The 11869-nt window shown below is 41.1% G+C and overlaps 1 protein-coding gene across 1 annotated transcript; it reads left to right on the top strand.

The window, feature by feature from the left end:
• The first annotated feature begins 1325 nt into the window (after positions 1 to 1325).
• Positions 1326 to 9877, top strand: C2H9orf40 (chromosome 2 C9orf40 homolog). The gene is made up of 2 exons (XM_053575255.1): positions 1326 to 4353; positions 8657 to 9877. The coding sequence occupies exons 1-2, from the start codon at positions 3925 to 3927 to the stop codon at positions 8813 to 8815; spliced, it is 588 nt and encodes a 195-aa protein (XP_053431230.1). The 5' UTR covers positions 1326 to 3924; the 3' UTR covers positions 8816 to 9877.
• The last annotated feature ends 1992 nt before the right edge of the window (positions 9878 to 11869 follow it).

Raw genomic sequence — 11869 nt, 5'->3', positions numbered from 1 at the left:
TTACAGCTCCAGGAATGGTCTATAAACAGACAATATGCTCCAGTTCACTGGGGGAAATCAAAATTGAAGCCACAATGAGAACCATTTCACACTGATTAGATCAGACAGACCACACTCAGTTTATTGGTGAGAAGATGGCTAAAAAACATTTCTCATCTACTACAATTAAGAATATTAAACTAGGAAAAGCACTTTGGAAAATTTTGGCATTAGCTAGTCAAGTTGAAGATGCACATACTCTACACCTCTGTAATTCCATTCTAGATATTCTTGGACATGTGCTTTAGCCATTATAAACAAGTATGTTCACAGCAGGCTATTTGTAATTATGAAAATCTGAAAGAAATTCAAATGTTTGTCAACAATGCATTCATATAATTAATTGAGTTCATATGATCAATATAAAAGAATGAAATACCACTGCATGTATAAAAATATATAAGGAAAAGAAGCAAACAACCTAATTTTAAAAATGGGCAAAAGATCTGAACACCTTACCAAAGAAAACATAGAGATGGCAAATAAACACTTAAAAGATGCTTACCATTGTTAGTCATTATAGAAATGCAAATTAAAATTACTATGAGACACCTATTTAGGATGACTATAGTGTCTAATTGTGCCAAGTGTTGGAGAGAATATATAGAAACTGGAACTCATTATTTTGGGAGGCTGAGGCAAACGGATCTCTTGAACCCAAAAGACTGAGGTTGCTATGAGCTATGATGATGTACCAGGGTACTCTATCCAGGGCCTGAGGGGGTTGGGGGAGAGAGGGGACAAAGTTAAAGTCTGTCTAAAAAAAATAAATAAATAAAATAAAGTGAAACTCATACGGTGCTAGTGGGAATGTAAAATGGTACACTTTGAAAACCAGTTTGGCAGTTTGTTAAAAAGTTAAACATTTTGGTGTAAACAATCCCAAGTTAAAAAAAAAAATTAAACATATCCCTACTATATGATCCAGTTAGTTTACTCCAAAGTATTTACTCAGAGAAAAGAAAGCCTATGTCTATACAAAGCCTTATACAAAAATGTTCTAAACAGCATTCTCTGCAGTAGCCCAAAATAGAAAGCAACCCACATATTCATCAGCTAATCAAAGGATAAACAAATTGTGATGTACCTATACAAGTAGACTACTTGGTAATAAAAAGAACATAGAACAACATGGATGAATCTCAAAATAATTGTGCTGAGAAGCCAAATGTAGGGTATGATGTATGATTATATATAAAACTCTAAAAAAACGCAAATTAATCTATAATGACAGAAAGTAACCCAGTGGTAACCTGGTGGGGGGAGATAAAACTTTTGAAGTAATGGATGTGTGCATTATCTTGACTGTGGTTATGCTTTCATAGGATTATGCTTATGTCCAATTGCACATTTTAAATATATGCAGTTTACTGTATATCAATTACACACCTCAATAAAGCTGGGTTTTTTTAAACAAGCAAAAACATTTGCAACTTCTGTCTATAACTTACCCAGGAATATACAGAGGAGTAAGTTACACACAGAAGTTGAAGAATTACTTTCTTCTTTTTTTTTTTTTTTGGCCGGGGCTGGGTTTGAACCCGCCACCTCCGGCGTATGAGGCCGGTGCCCTACTCCTTTGAGCCACAGGCACCGCCCTTAAGAATTACCTTCTTTCCATTTTCTTGGGTATTCCCAGAGGGGTAAGTTACAGACAAAAGTTGCAAATGTTTTTGCTTGTTTATTCCATATATTCCCAGGCGTAAGTTACAGACAGAAAAGTTGCAAAGAAAATGCAAAGTAAGTAATGAGTAAGTCAAAATTCACAATAGCAATTACCAGGAGAGAAAGGGAGGGAGGACCAGTGGGAGAGGGACACTCAGGGAGCTTGTCATTTTCTGGTACTGGTAGTATTCTACATCTGAAACTGAGTACTGGCTGTCTTACTATCCTTCTATCTACATCCATGTTTTATACATCCTTTTGCATATGATAAATTTCACAATTTAGAATAAAAGAAAGCCTGTGGACAGGAACACAAGGCAACAAACCATTAGCTAAACTACATTATCATTTTGGGCAAGGTCTCTTCAAAACTTTTCAAAGGAAACATCCCATCGCTGGGATGAAACACTTTCAAGGCTGACCAGTTGTCACCGGTTTGAAAATAGCAAACTTGGCTCGGCGCCCGTAGTAGAGTGGTTATGGCGCCAGCCACATACACCAAGAGAGGCGGGTTCAAACCCGCCGGGGCCAGCTAAACAATGACAACTGCAACAAAAACAACAACAACAAAGCCAGGCGTGGGTAGCGCCTGTGGCTCAAGGAGTAGGGCATCAGCCCCATACACTGGAAATGGAGGGTTCAAACCCAGCCCAGCCAAAAACTGCAACAACAACAAAAAAATAGCCAGGCCTTGTGTGGCCAGTGTCTGTAGTCCCAGCTCCTTCAGCTTCTTGGGAGGCTCAGGCAAGAGAATGGCTTAAGCCTAAGAGTTGGAGGTTGCTGTAAGCTGTGATGCCACAGCACTCTACCCAGGGCAACATAGTGAGACTGTCTCAAAAAAAGGGCAAACTTGGTTTGGCGCCAGTAGCTCAATGGTTAGCGCACCGACCACATGCACCAGGGCTGGTGTGCTCCAACCCGCCCCGGCCTGCTAAACAATTACAACCACCACCCCCGGCATTGTGGAAGGTGCCTGTAGTCCCAGCTACTTGGGAGGCTGAGGCAGGAGGATCACTTGGGCCCAAGAGTTTGAGGTTGCTGTGAGTGAAGATGCCTCCGCACTCTACCAAGGGTGATCAAGTGAGACTCTGTCTCAAAAATAAAATAAGATAAATAAATAAATAGTACCTACCAGCTAGAATAATCTTCCTTGCACTTTTTCTTCAAAAGCACTTAATCATTTTTTCTCCCTTCCATTTTCATGTACTTGGTTATCGTCTTTATCAAATGATTTTAAATATAACCTATAGTAAATAAGCGTTAGCTTTCTCCACCTCACTTTCCCTAACACAATTTTGCTGCAATCAAAGTTTTGGAATCTTGGTCTTATCACTGCACAGAGTAAGCAGAGAACCCAGGCTCCAGACAATTTAAAAGCCAAACAATTTTAGGTTTCAGTGGAAAGAGGAAATGTGCTCCGGGCTTGGTTCTTGTCAACTAACCAACTATTCAGGATGAGCAGCACTGCAACTTCAGTTAAGTTTTGAATCAAGAGATCTTCGAGGAACTATTACAGCAGCAGCCACAAAGCATGCATTTCATTTTTTGTGTGCGATTTCTGTACGTTAGCTTTTGCCTCAGCCCCGACTTCACTTCGGTCGTTTTGAGTACTAACCTAGTATAAAGCCCTTAACACCAGCTCATTACAAATTTGTATAATTCTTGCCTTAAAGTCGTGGAGACGTCCCCGTAGTCACTAACTTGAAGAAAACACTATCACAGACATCTTAAAGGCCTTACATTTCCTCTAGAAGGGTCTAGAACTTATTGCGCTACACCCGGCGTAGTAAAAGAGCAGCCACACCTCCAAAGAAACAAAGTCACGCCCCTGCGCGGGCCAATCAAACGGGTCTTTAATAGGCTCCCCACCGCCTTCCCACCTCCCTCCGGGGCGCGCACTTCCGGCCGCTAGGGCGATGGGAAAGCGCCCCGCGAGCTTCCACCAACCAGCGGCTCCGCTCGGCTGGCGCGAGCGCGCGCGCACACGTTGTGCGCAGTTTCGAATCTCCGCAGCTTCGCGGTTGCTCTCCAACGTCCAGGCCCCATCTCGGGGGCTGCTAAGGCGGTGTGCGCAGGCTGTGCCCTAGCCGGGCCGCCACCCCCGCTCCACCCCCTCCGCCTCCAGCCGCAGCCTCGCCCTCGCGCGCTCCGCCCTCAGCGCCCGCTACTATCCGCGCCCGGTCTCCCGCGCCGGGCGGGAGCCAGAGCCTCTCTGGGCCCATGGCCAAGCGGCGTGCGGCCGAGCCGGTGACGTTCCACGTGCCTTGGAAGCGGCTCCTGCTCAGCGATTTCACCGAGGAGCCGCCGCCGTCGCCGCTCTGGATCCGGGCGCCGGGGGCAGCGCATCCTGGGCAGCCTCTCGGCGTCCCGGAGCTTCGCCGAAAGCGCAGAATCGACGCGGGGGCCATGGCAGAGTCTTCGGCTTCGCCTAGCAAGCGCCGCGACAGAGGGGACAGCAGCGCTCCGGGCGGCGCAGAGTGTGAAGGCCGCGGCCTGGAAACCGGCGAGCCGCCGTTGCAGCAGCCTCCAGTACGGCCCCGCGGGCCGGGGGAGGAGCCCCGGGGTGCCCGGCCCCTGAGGGGCGGAGGCGACGACGGGGCGGGGCGCGCAGGGCCCCCGCAGGGAGACTGGGGGGCCGCAACGCGCCAGGTAGGGGTCGGGGCGGGTGGGGTGAGGGGGCGCAGGGCTCGTCTTTCCCCAGACACACTACACTCTCCGGGAACTAACCGGTAGTCCCGCTCACGACCTGTTCGTGAGACACCCCCAAAGGCGAAAAGCCGGGTCGCGGCTCTGGGAATGGACGCTGACCCTGAGGCACTGCACCGAGGGAGTCCGACGGGCAGAAAGCACTTTGCTAGTCTAGGGGGAAACGCGGCGTTCGCGCGGGGGAGGAGCGGCCGTGCAGCTTCAACACGGACCTTTGTAAGGGGACAGCAGGACGTGGTCACGGCCGGCGATAGAAGGTGGGACAGACGTTGACCGTGAACATAGATAGGTTCAGCCCAACGACAAATGTCAGAGAGAGATGTAGCGCGCTTTCCTTGGTTTAACGGTGATTATTCTAGAATTCGTGATGGATTCTTTCTAAAGAGGGCAACCAACGTGGTAGCCGTCATTTCCATTGGACGAGCTGTAGGCTGGTACAACTCTTTTGGCAGAGACGAAGGACCCCAGTTTCTTGGGAAAAGCTTTTTATACTGAGCGTTAAAATCTGATCTTATGAGAAACGATGGTTGAAAATGAATTAGGGCTACGGTGAACCGTATTTGAGAATCATGGCAGAGGCTTCCTAGCTCAGGAAATAAGCCTGTCTTATCTGTGTGCCCAGGAATCCTGAGAAAGTCTAGGTTTGTTTTCCTGTGACAGCCACTTGGCCACGTGAGACCGCTGAACATTTAAAATGTGACTAATCCAAATTGAGATGTTCTGTAAGTGTAAAATACACGCTAAATTTCATAGATTTAGTAAGAAAAAAAGGAAGATAAAACAGCTCACGTTTTTATATTGCTTACATGTGAAATTTGGATATATTGGATTGAATAAAATGTATTAAAATGAATTTCACAAGTTTCTTTTGCTTTTTCAATGTGGCTACTAGAAAATTTTAAGTTATATTTGTGGCTCACATTATGTATTTATTGGACAGCTTTGGTCTACGCTGAGGAATTCGGGTTGCTTTTTCACAGCTCTGGAATAACTTACCAAAGGGGATTGGGGATGGAATGAGTAAGCGTAGGACTCAAGAGTTCACCAAACTCCCTTAGTGAGCATAGCACTCACTCAATATTTTTCTATTAAGTATTATGGCAGAATTTATCAGATGCCTTTCTAAGAAAAAAAATGAAGTTTTTTTTAGCAGGATGAATTTTCATGTGAAAAGTCCAATAAAAGAATGACAATTTTATAGTTGAGAATGATCCCCTTCCATGGCTCTGAGAAATTATCTTTTAGACTTAATCATTGTCATGAGATTTTTGGATGAAATGATTACACAGTATATATTACCCCTAGTTCAGAGATTACAAAATATGAACCTTATTTTAAGCTTTTTTTTTTTTCAGATTTTTCTTAGATATTCAAAATTAGCTAACAGAATCATAGTCACTTAGATCTATGCATTTGGAAGTAGGGATTGTGTAGTTTGAAAACTTTGTGAAAGTCTTTCACACCATTTTTTGGTCTCCCCTGCCCCCCCATCAACACACACACAGGCTTGTCTTTACTGCTAGAATACGTTGACTGCAGTGTGCCTCTTGGTTGATAAGAGAAAAATGTGGAAATGACAGATTGGCAAAAGAAAGGTAGTTTTTTTAGTAGACTGCCACAAAGACACTGGCTTAGAATCTCTTGGACCTGTATCTTCCCCCATAGCAGTGACTGTAGATCTGACAGCTATTTCCTAAAATTGTTCCAAGCCTGTGGCAGGCAACAAGCTTGGCTCCAGGGGTTCCTTCACCAAATCTAGACATTTTCTTTGCCAAAGCCCATGTTCCTTTTTTTTTGTTAGGTTTGTGCCTGGAGCTGCTTCTCTTCTGCAAGCCCAAGAGAGAGACATGCTCTCTCCAGCTTCCCTCTTCCTGCCTCCAAAGACAGGCTTTTTGTTTTAAGGCTTTTACAGCTAATCTCCAAGGGAAAACTAAATATAACAAAAACAAATAAGTTTTTCAGTTCAATGCAGTAAATGCCTGGTTTCTCTTCTGTTTAGAATAGGGCTTAAGTTTCTTCTTCACTCTTGAGACCTCATTTAGAAAATACTACTTAAAATACTTTTTTTCTACATTAAGCATGGAACCTAAGCAGAATAATGGCACCTCTTTTCTGCCCCAGAATTTCAGAATATATCCTAAATTGTTTTGATTTTTTTTTTTTACTAGAGAATTAAAGTAAAATCAGGTATTCATTAAATGTTTTTTTTTTTTTTTTATGTCAGTGTTATTTAGTGCAGATACATTGTTCTGGCAGTCTTGACTTTTAGTGTTAGATTCTTTTCTTTGAGACAGAGTCTCACTTTGTCACCCTGAGTAGAGTGCCCTAGCATCATAGGTCACAGCAACCTCAAACTCTTGGGCTCAAGTGATTCTCTTGCCTCAGCCTTCCAAGGTGTAGCTGGGACTACAAGCGCCCGCCACAATGCCCGGCGATGGTGTTAGGTATTTTTAACAAAGTAAGCAGAAATGTTATTTTTCTAAGGAAAAAAGTAATAATTCTCAGGCTTATTAGAATACGATACCAAACAATATTGAGCAATTACTAGGCTAAACCGTAATTCTTTTTTTAAACTGTAATTCTTATAATGGTTCTCCATTTTACTAATGAGGTCAAGATTAGAGTTAGTGGGTGGTGGAGTTATCTTGCAAACCCAGGGTTGTCTGGTGGCAGAGTTAGTGCCCTTAACTACTGGGTTATACTAACGTTAAAGGACCTTTTTTCGGTCCAGCTGTTACAAGTAGGTAATTTGAAAAATAGATTTTCCAAAAAGCAGAGAGAACTAGAACTTTGCTTTTAACTCTATCTTATTATTAAAGTGAAATTTTTCTTGGTTTCCTTTGACTTATTACATCTATATCCCATCTATATCCCAATTTTAAGAAATTCCCAAAAGACTCTTGATTCGCTAAGCAGTTGAGTCTAAAACAAAGAATTCTTCCTAAGGAGACTTTCTGACAGAAAGTCTTTCCAGCACAGTAGAGTCACTGAAATACATGTAGCTAATGAGCAATGTAATGGTAGTATGAATAGTACCGAAAGTGTAAAATACATGCCAGATTTTGAAAACTTCCATTGTAGTTACTTGAAATAATTTCGTAGCCATTCAGAGCACTGAATTTTTTTTTTTTTTTTTTGAGACATTCTCACTATGTCACCCTAGGGAGAGTGCCCTGGTATCACAGCTCATAGCAACCTCAAACTCTTGGGCTTAAGCGATTCTCTTGCCTTACCCTCCCAAATAGCTGGGACTACAGGCACCCAGCACAACAACCGGCTATTTTTTTGTAGCAATTGTCATTGTTGTTTGGAAGGCCTGGGCTGGGTTTGAACCCACCAGCTCTGATGTATGTGGCTGGCTCCCTAGCCGCTGAGCTATAGGCACCGAGCCAGCCACCAAATTTTTAAGGGACCAGCATTCATTTGGATTTACAGAATTTTGATATATTGATTTAAAAGTTCATGTGCACAAAATAATCTCTTTAATAAATGAACAGTTTAAGGTTTTCTTGCTATTTGCTATGTTTATATCCTAATACTTTTTTGAAGGTCTTCAAAAAAAGACCAAATAGCCGGGCGTTGTGGCGGGCGCCTGTAGTCCCAGCTACTCGAGGGGAGGCTGAGGCAAGAGAATCGCTTAGGCCCAGGAGTTGGAGGTTGCTGTGAGCTGGGTGAGGCCACGGCACTCTACCGAGGGCCATAAAGTGAGACTCTGTCTCTACAAAAAAAAAAAAAGACCAAATATACATTATTAGGGGTGTATGAGTGTGTATCTTTAAAATATTTTCCTCATTGAAAGATAAAAAAACGTTAAGACTATTTTCAGATACTTAGTCTGGGTTAAAAATGGGAGAGATTGAGTTGTGGCTCATGCCTGTAATCCTAGCACTTTGGAAGGCTGAAGCAGAAGGATTGCTTGAGACCAGGAGTTCAAAGCTACAGTGAGTTATGATCAGGCCACACTGTACTCCCTTGGTGACAGAATGAGACCCTATCTCTTAAAAAGAAAAATGTTTAAAAAAATATTTAATCTACCAACAAACACCTTCACAAATCCATAAATATTGAAGTGCACAGATTTGAGTATATGAAATGATGGGGCAACAATGTATGCTAAAAATGCAAAGTAAAAGACTATAAAATTTTATGTGAGTTGCTTTTTAAACAGAATTGTTTCCTGAAAAAACTTTCTAAGCCACTGTACTTTCATCTCTCTCTCTCTCTCTCTCTCTATTTTTCTCTAAAGCACAATGAAGAATTTTGGCAGTATAATACCTTTCAGTACTGGAGGAATCCTTTACCACCTATTGACCTGGCAGACATTGAAGCTGTAACTGAAGACAACCTGACGGAAGCAACACTTCAGGGCAAGAATGAAGTGGCTGAGATTGACATGGAGTCCTGACATAAGGAGCTGAATAAGTGGGATTCATTAAATTTGAGAAGACATGTCTAAGTGAATTCATGTATTCTTAAGGAAAAAGTTATTTTCCATACTTGACATGGTATCATTTCCAAACCTGAAAAATAAGGAAAGGTTGTTTTGACAATAAATACCTGCAGTTACTACTGAACCTGGGATTTGTCGCGGATATAGTGCAGTTTGGGAAGTATTTTATGTATGCATTCTTAAGGAAAAAGGCTTTCTTTAGATTCCAAATCCGAAGGTAGTGATCTTACAAAAAGAAACTCTGGCAGTTTTCGAAACACCCACCTGCACCAAAAAGTTTATTTGTGGTTTGTGAAATAATAAATATTTTATAATAACTATTACTAATAAAATACTTTCTAATACATTTTATTGACTTAGTTGAACAAAGCTGACTTGAACATCTATGCAAATTTAAAATGAATTCTTTCTGAAAGCTAGCATTGTTTTAATTCAGAACTTTCAAAATGTGAAGTAGGAAGAATTTCAGTTTGAGTAGCATGTATGCATAACTTCTAATATCTGATGTTTGTTAAGCTCTACTATGGGCCATCAAAAATGGATAAAGAACAATGAGGAATGAGTCAGTGCCTGACCCCTCCCCCTTTTTCTAGGAGAAGAGGAAAGAAATTTATCATATGATGAGTTTCTTGGTTTTGAATTGCTTTGAATGCATGGTTTTTATTGCTGTTCCTTTAGACTTGTAGTTCTCCAACACTGACAGCACTTTAAAATCTTTGCCTGGGCCCCTCTTCAGAGATTCTCATTTAATTGTTTCTGAGGTGAGCCTTGGATATAGCTATTTTTTTAAGCCCCAGTCTTCTTTCTCTTCATTCCTCTAAAGTGCAGACAGGTTTGAGAACCACTAGACTAATGGTAGTATTTTCCTGTTTAAAGGAGATAACTAATTTGAGCTGAAGCAATATCTCTTAATTAGCTTTGGTTTTTTGCTCTGTTGATGGCTTTGTAACAACTAAATTATTGTTTTGTTATTACTGTTTCATTGTTAAAGAAATAAAGTAAATAATTTGTGTTTGAGTTATGTGAGTATCAGTGATTACGTTAATTAACTTTTGTACTGCATCCAGGATTTTGGCTTTGTAACTGAGTAATTCTTCCCTGCTTGTGTGTTTTTTTTGTTGTTGATGACATTAGGTTCAAAATTCAAGAAAGATGGTAAATGCCAATGAGAGAGAGAAACCTTGATGTTTTATGTGTACTGCAGGATTTAAGAGTGGGTTGACAATAAGACAAACTGTATATAGTATTGTGGTCAGACACAGTTCAAAGTCTTGTACTGCCACTTCCTACCTATGTAACCTTAAGTAAGTTATTTTTCATCTTTAAGCCTCAGATTTCTCACCTGTAAAATGAGAAATAATAAATAGTATCTACCTCAGAGAGACTGTTTATTGTCAAGCAATGTCGTAAGTACTTTACATACATCATCTTTAATTTTCATAGTAATTTAAGTTAGGTTTAAAAATCATTAGAATAGACATGCTTCCAATAGTTCCACTTCATTTCACTTTAACTGCTAGTAGAAGTTTCAAGATAGGAATTGGAATCGAAACTTTCAGCTTGGGTGGCGCCTGTGGCTCAAGGAGTAGGGCGCTGGTCCCATATGCCGGAGATGGCGGGTTCAAACCCAGCCCCGGCCAAAAACCACAAAAAAAAAGAAAAAGAAACTTTCAGCTTACCATGGGTTTATGACAACCCCATGACAAATTGATAAATTGCTTTCACGCTGGTAAAGTTGAAAAATTGTTAAAAGCCATCATAAATCAGGGACTGTATTTATGTGTGTGTAGTGGGGGAGAGATTTGAAATATTCCCTCTTACAGGAAAAGTTTAGGGCTGGTGGACATGGTGGTTCATGCTGGTAATCTCAGCACTTAGGGAGGCCAGGAGAAGTGGAGAATGGCCTGGGCAATGTAGTTAAGACTCCATCTTAAAAAAAAAATAGTAAGTAAACCTCAGGTAACTTGGCAAAATTTCATTGTGGATAAATTGCATTAAGATGTAGATTTAAAAAGTTTCCTAACCATCTAGATTATCTTGTAATAAATTACCACATTACTATTCATGAAAATCAGGAAATTAACATTGGTGTAATTCTAATATGCAATTATGAGGACATGGAAAGGGTGACTTCAGACCACTATTTAAAGGATATGTATCAAAAACCTAAAAATAGTTATAAAATCTATAGACTTTATTCAACTTTCACCAGTGTTCTACAAACATTCTTTGCCTAAGAAGTCCAGGACCCAATTCAGGGTCATGTTTCATTTAGGTGTACGTACGTATCTTCTAGTCTTCTTTAATCTAAAAGAATTCCCCAAATTTCTTTGCCTTTCTTGACCTTGATGCTTTTTGAAGACTACTGGTTGGGTATTTTGTAGTTTGGCTCTCAGTTTTGGTTTGATGTTTCTCATAATTATGTATTCTGGTTAAGAACTCAGTGGAAGGCTCAGCGCCCATAGCACAATGGTTACAAGAATGGGGGGTTCGAACCTGACCTGGGCCAGCTAAACAACTGCAACAAAAAAATAGCTGGGCGTTGTGGCAGGCGCCTGTAATCCCAGCTACTTGGGTGGCTGAGAATTGCTTAAGCCTAGAATTTGGAGGTTGCTGTGAGCTGTGACGCTATAGCACTCTACCAAGGGCAACGTAGTGAGACTGTCTCAAAAAAAAAACTGAGTGGAAGTGATGTTGGAATCCTTCCCAATAGGCTCAAGATGTCTTCTTGTCTCATTGTCAGTAGTCATAACTTTGATTACTTGATTAAGGTGATATCTACCAGTTTATTGTAAAGTTCTTGTCCTTCCTTTTGTATTTATTATAACACCTTCTGGGAAGATACTTTGATACTAAGTAAATATCCTGTTTCTTATATTCTGCTCACAAATTTTAGGACCTATTGATTTTTGCCTGAAATACTTAATGATCTGGTATGTGTGAAATGGTAATATTCTATTTCTGTCATGCTTTCAAGATTTATCCTGTGAGTTATCCATTACTATCATT

Source organism: Nycticebus coucang, chromosome 2, assembly GCF_027406575.1.
Source record: "Nycticebus coucang isolate mNycCou1 chromosome 2, mNycCou1.pri, whole genome shotgun sequence".
In the NCBI taxonomy this organism is placed as follows: Eukaryota; Metazoa; Chordata; class Mammalia; order Primates; family Lorisidae; genus Nycticebus; species Nycticebus coucang.
The sequence above is the reverse complement of the archived record's forward strand: the minus strand, read 5'-3'. Positions and strand labels throughout refer to the sequence as shown.

Bases quoted from the DNA above. Each gene is read 5' to 3' on its own strand.
- C2H9orf40 (XM_053575255.1), top strand. From the start codon at position 3,925: ATGGCCAAGCGGCGTGCGGCCGAGCCGGTGACGTTCCACGTGCCTTGG. The intron at 4,354-8,656 runs GTAGGGGTCGGG...TTTTCTCTAAAG, and splicing joins GGGGGGCCGCAACGCGCCAG to CACAATGAAGAATTTTGGCA.